The 6,568-nt window shown below is 39.1% G+C and overlaps 1 protein-coding gene across 1 annotated transcript; it reads right to left on the reverse strand.

The window, feature by feature from the left end:
• Window positions 1-2,183: 2,183 nt before the first annotated feature.
• Window positions 2,184-5,362, reverse strand: LOC311129886 (homeobox protein engrailed-1-B-like; the record flags this gene model as incomplete). The annotated part of the gene is made up of 2 exons (XM_084162410.1): window positions 2,184-2,503; window positions 4,834-5,362. The coding sequence occupies 2 exons, from the start codon at window positions 5,360-5,362 to the stop codon at window positions 2,184-2,186; spliced, it is 849 nt and encodes a 282-aa protein (XP_084018536.1).
• Window positions 5,363-6,568: the final 1,206 nt, after the last annotated feature.

Genomic DNA, 6,568 nt, shown 5'->3' on the forward strand with positions numbered 1-6,568 from the left:
GTTTGAAAACACCATGTATTTTTGAAAATGAAAGCCTATTCCTATGTCATCTGAAACAGTAGGGCCTACAGCTGTTCTAAACGCAAGTACTCGCACAAACACACACCGGGAGAGAGAGAGTACTGAATATTTGTCAGTTTGCTCATAACTGTAAAAGCATGTAAAACGATCTATAGGCTACAGTTGATTTATTATGTTTACGACGGACTTCGGCCTACATTCTTGGCAAAGACCTGTCGAATAGGCTATGTAGGGTTTAATGTCAATAGTCTCCTTCATGCATCATTGTTATAATATAATAATAATAAGCCATTTAGCAGACGCTTTTATCCAAAGCGACTTACAGTCATGTGTGCATACATTTTTAGGTATGGGTGGTCCCGGGGATCGAACCCACTACCCTGGCGTTACAAGCACCATGCTCTACCAATTGAGCTACAGCTTTTCCGGGGATAAATGTGCGCAGGTAAATAATAATACCTTTGTTTTCAGTGCAGTCTACTTTTTGTACAAATATAGCTTATTTTTCGACAAAAGGGACCCCATAGCCACAAAACAAATCTTATAGGCCTACAACATGTGGTCCTCTGTAGCTCAATTGGTAGAGCATGGCGCTTGTAACGCCAGGGTAGAGGGTTCGATCCCCGGGACCACCCCATACGTAAAAATGTATGCACACATAACTGGTAGTCGCTTTGGATAAAAGCGTCTGCTAAATGGCATATTATTATTAAAAGGAAATAACATCTTCTCATGCTTAAAATGTGTTATAATCCATTAGGGTGCGTTTCCTATTGAGTTGTATGGACTTCATTTATGGCTATTTACCTGCTCTTCGTTTTCATCCGTTTAGAGAAGATGCACCCTCTGCATTATGAGTAGATCAGAATTCAAATGAATAATTTATTTTCAAATGATCAGGCTATAATATCCAAATGTTTGGGAACATGTTTTATATCTAAATGTTTGGAAATAACAATGCAAGAATAAGGCATGTCATTATGAGTATAATTGTCCTTAATAATGTTATTTTCATGTTTTATTTACCTGCAGTATGGGCCTAAAGTGATTAAGGAAGCAATCTTACTTACTCGTGGACCCACCCTCGTGCACACTGACCTCGCGCATGATCTTGAAGAGAGCCGCGTGACCTATGAATCCAGCCAGGCTTTGAGCCGCGCGCTCTGTCTGGCTCCCATTCCATACACGAGCAAATGGTGTGTTTTATCTTTCTAGCACAACACAAAGAGTTAAGGAAATGTGTGAGAACTGTAGTGGCAATTGCATGCGCTGCAAAGCTCTGAACAGGCCTGATATCATCATGCCTCGTAATAAAATGTCCCTTTGTAAAAATACACCATATGAATATGAATACAGTGACCCCACTCACTTGAACCAATGAGCTACAAACCAACTCCATAGACACTACGATTTATTATTTGAATCCTTGAATCTATTGCACAGAGTAGTGCACAATACAAAAAAAGAGTAGTGTTGCCTTTTTCCCATATAAAAATGTTAATTTGGAAACATGGTTTAGATGTAGTAGATAATATATTCCCTCTAACCATCGAGGGAGATAACATATATTTATTTGTAGTATTCCAAGATTGAATCCAACACGAGATTAGTCATATAGACCAATCTTTCCGGCCCAAACGTAGTTTGAGGCTTACATCAAGCGGCAGGCAACTAATGAAAAACAGTGGCCTACTGATTGTTAGGGACTCGCAGTTCAGGAAGAAAGTATAGTCTATAAGAGAGAGATTCATAGTTTTTTTTTTTTTTTAGGCAGGTTTTTTCGATAAAATCTTTGGCTTGAAGTGGCAGATCACGCAGTCTGTAAATTCATCGAGGTTTGATATAAGAGAGAGATCACAAAACATTAGGCCTAAAGCGACAAAGATAACAATCATATCATTATCCAAGTGCAGGGTGAGTAGTACTGTAGCATATCCCCTTCGCCTTAAATTATATATACAGAGTCACATTTTTGGCTATTCATTTTCCATCATGTTTGTAGTTTGTATGCATATTTTTATCGTTTATGTTCATACAAAACCTATCAAGAAATGGAACATATTTTACACTAGCCTTGACTATCCACAAATATTTCGTCCCCAAAAGGTGACTCCTGCACCATAGTTTTCCGAGTTTGTAGCACATTTGGGGCAAGCGAAGTCTCAGTCACTCTCCTCCTTGTCTTCCTGAATGGTTGTGGTGGAATGGTTGTACAATCCTTGCGCCATGAGCTGGAGAGCAAGGCCGTTCTTATAACCGTTAGCTTTTTTGATTTTGGCCCGTTTGTTCTGGAACCAGATTTTGATTTGTGACTCATTGAGGTTGAGCTCCTGGGCTAGAGACTGTCTCCTTTGCTCCGTAATGTAACGGTTGGCCTGAAACTCCGTCTTCAGTCTTTGGAGCTGCTCAGCCGTGAACGCCGTTCTGGGTCGCTTGTCTTCCTTTTCGTTTTTCGTCTTTTTCAATTTCCGTGTCCTTGGGCCTACAGTAGGGACGACAATAAAAACGGGAATATAAATATTCAGCGAGCGCCAGAGATCTATAGCTTTCATCTCCCAGAAACAATTCCATTGCAGATTTTAGACTAGACTTCATAATAATAGCCTTACAATAAAAGCTACGTACCCTAATAATAACCATGATCCTATATTAATAATAATAATAATAATAAACAATAATAAACAAAACGTTATTATAAGATCATTATTTGCTGTAGGCTATAAAACGTTATGGTCATCCTAATGCTAGGCCTATAATAATCACTATGAATAACATTAGGCTACTGAAAAGAGTAAGGTCCATGCTGCACTGAGCGGCAGGCCTTTGTGTGAAGTAGCTGTGGGTCGACTATCATAATTATTTAGCAAAAATATGCAAACCCTAAAACTTAAAGCCAACTACAGCAATTTGACAACATACAATAGTTTTAGGACTTTTGGCAAGTGTGTCTGTTATAGATCTACCATTGATCAAAAGCCTACTAAAAATATAATAATTCAAGCTCAGTGATCTCTAGCTTTGTTGACATAGGCTAATAAAGGCATTCATTCAGATATACTGATTTTATGTCCAAATATTTTTCCCAAAATGCAGACTTAGGTATAGGCCTATGTGCGTATGGGTACGCTACAGTATAAAATAAAATATAAAATGGCCTCCTTTGTTATCATGGGGCTGGAGACAAACAAACAGCCACAAATAAACAATATGATGGGAAACAGGAAATATAATTTATCCGTTAATATTTATTTCTTAAGTTTGTAGGCTATTTGATGCTAGGCCTATCTACTTTTTCTAACACAAAAACAAAATCTTCAGTACATTTTATTTTATTTTATGTTGACTTATATAGGCCTAGCTTTAAATTCCCTGTCATTATTTTTGCAATGATTTTGTCAATACGTATGGCATAAAACGCAGTCTTTTGGACAAGTGTACGTTAATTATGAAAAGCTAATTTATTCACATGCCAAAACACCAATGGAACCATTGGACTTTCTTAGCCTAAACAAAATAAACATTGTGCATGCTTACCATTTAACGTAGCCTAGGCTACTATTGATTAACAAAATTAAGTTGGGAGAATTACACTAACTGCATACACAGATAATATACAGCCTTCCCTATCAAGACAGTCAAAATGGTTAATTAATTCAAAATGTCGACAGCAATGAGATTCTTATCCAGGTTCTCGTTTTTTCAGGTGCACCTTCTTTAATTTAATTATATTCAACCTTGATTTTTCTAGTCTCATTGCGATTTTAAAATATATTGAACACGGTCTAATACAATTATTGTAGGTTGTGAATAATATAAACGTAAAGCCTACATAGGCCCATATGAGCCTAAACTTGTATTCTGTTAAATGTAAGAGTTATATCTCTCTTTCAATTCAATTAATGGAGTATGTTCTCATTTTAAGTGACATTATTTTAAAACATGTCACATCTGCAAGGAATTTTGTGGTGGGCCTTTAGCCTACAATATGCAACCAGTGGCCATGGGATCAAGATTTAACTTGCAAATAAGAAGAGTGAAATGTTAGGCCACACATTCATCAACGACATGTTGTTTACATATTCTGATATGTTCTCAAATATGCTCTTGAAAACAAACTACTCGATTTTTCACTGTTTCCATTTATTTTACTTTCTTGGTAGAATGTGGACGTGCTAGACTAAGTCTGTCAGTCAACTAAGCCAATCAGTGAATATTTTCCAACTTGCACCACGTGAATTACAGATATTGGTAGACTATCTTGAATAACATCAAAACAATAAATGACTCATAAGATCAATAAATAAATGACAAAGTATACAGTAGGTTAATACTGATGCTACACAATCCTACTGCAGTATTTATGTATAATATTAACACAAAATTGTTCAAGTGGCCTATTTTGTGCTTTTTTGCTCCTTATATTTTTGTAATAAATAAAGGATTCTTTACAAATAATAGCTTATATCATCATTTAAAATTGAGAAGGTTTGCTTCCAGTTGAAAATTGATTGAGTATGTTAGCGTATATTTATGCACTCCAGCCAGTCATTATTTTCATGCAGTAACAGGCCCACTAAGCCTGCACTATAGCCTACATATTTTGTCCTTAATCACAGTGCGAAAATAGAGTATAAAATACAGTTTTATTTCACAAATGAAGGTGCAACTTCCACGAATTAATCTAAAATACATCAAATACAAGCATCTTGAGGAAAGACTATTATTTCTGCAAATGGATTATTGCGCATTTATAAAATTACGCATTAGGCTACAATACCCTGATAAAAGCTTGTTAAAAAACTATTGCCTCACCAGATGAGGGTCTGTCCGAGTATCTAGTGCAATACACCCAGGCAGGCCACAGCAGCGGCTGGGATTCGGGGGAGGACGCTGCGCCGCCACTAACGCCGTTCACAACCATAACAGGAGAAGTGTTCTCGCCGAACTTGGGCGTGCTGCCTCCGGAGCTCTCGTCGGCCTTCGAGGACGAGTGGCTCTTTTTGGGGGTTGGAGACAAGGCCAAGGACGAGGTGGAGGAAGAAGTGCTGTCGCTGCTGCAATTGGAGTCCTGGCATGGCGTTCCAGGATGAGTCGGCCTGGCGCCCAAAGGGTGGGCGCGCTCTAGGCTGGAAGTCTGCGCCCGCTCCCTCGCAGCTAAGCTCTGCTCCTTCCTGCAGCCGAAATCTGGCCGCAGAATATTGTCAATAAAAAAGTTGGTGGTTCTGTGCGCCTGCTGCGCTGCTTGGAGAGGCAGCATGGGCGGCGAAGGCAGACTGGGAGAAGGAGAAACGCTCTCCCCTTCACTCAACTCCGGGCTGTGTAGATCCCTTTGCTCCTCCATCACTGAAAATGGCTGCAAAGGGGTCGATGCTGGCTCCTAACCAATTCCACTTGTTGGTGTGTATTTGTATCCAAATATGACAAGAATTAAGCAATACGGTGCACACTAAAGGAGCATTACACCCTCTCTGATTTGGTGCACATTTCGATTTCTAAATTGTTGACATCCCTCGTGCGTAACGCACCAACGTGTCATGGTCGACGACTATGACAAGACTGACAAGGCATTGCACGCTCCTCTCCCAGCCACGAGCTTTTCTCCACTGTCTGACAGCTCGATCTTCACCAACTCCTCACATCACTCAGCTTCTCCCACACATTTCCCACACTAACCGGAAGCACGTGAACCCCTTCGAACGTGCAGTGGGCCAATCAATGACCGAGACACTTTTGGACACGGGAGACTACATCCAATAATGTCTCGCATCTCTAGGTAAGTAGGCTACATGGTACCAAATGGGTTTTGAGGAAACCCAACAAGATTATCATCGCTACTCGCCTGCTGCAAACTTGCCTGTTGTATTTTCAGCAAAATAATAGACCTATTGGAGAACACAATAGTAGGCCTAAACTATACGGATCTATACAAATTATACAATTGCATATGCCTACAGCCCACATACGTCGCCTTTTTATAGGTTAGATTTATCTTTCTGGTATGTGCCCTAATTACTAAATGGGCTTATGCATGCACAAAGGAATGGTGATAGCGCACAATTCATGAATTGATTGTTAATATATAGGTCTATTGAATATATATATATATATATATATGTATATATATGTGTGTGTGTGTGTGTGTGTGTGTGTGTGTGTGTGTGCAAATATTGATATATGCAGGCTAATTTATTTCACGTGTGCCTTGGTCCTACAAACAAATGTGCAGACAAAACCAGATGAGTGGCTTTCGCCCATAATCAAATACAAACATAACCAGATGAGTGATCCATGATGTGTTTTGATTTATGCATAGATTTCCACAACATGAGCCCGTGTTCTATACTGTCTTTCGATTCTTTGTTTATCTATTTAAAAAAAAAATGTTATTATGCACTAACACACCTGTCTGTGGGGTGTAATGGCATTAAAGGAGCACGCGCACGCACACACCAAAACGTTCTATCAAAAGCGATGTGCTTTACATTCATTCAAAACAAATTCATAATTAAAATGACTAGTGTGCAGGCCATGCAGATGCAACGCAATC

The sequence above is a fragment of the Coregonus lavaretus genome (assembly GCF_964263955.1).
Source record: "Coregonus lavaretus genome assembly, chromosome: 5".
Taxonomy (NCBI): Eukaryota; Metazoa; Chordata; class Actinopteri; order Salmoniformes; family Salmonidae; genus Coregonus; species Coregonus lavaretus.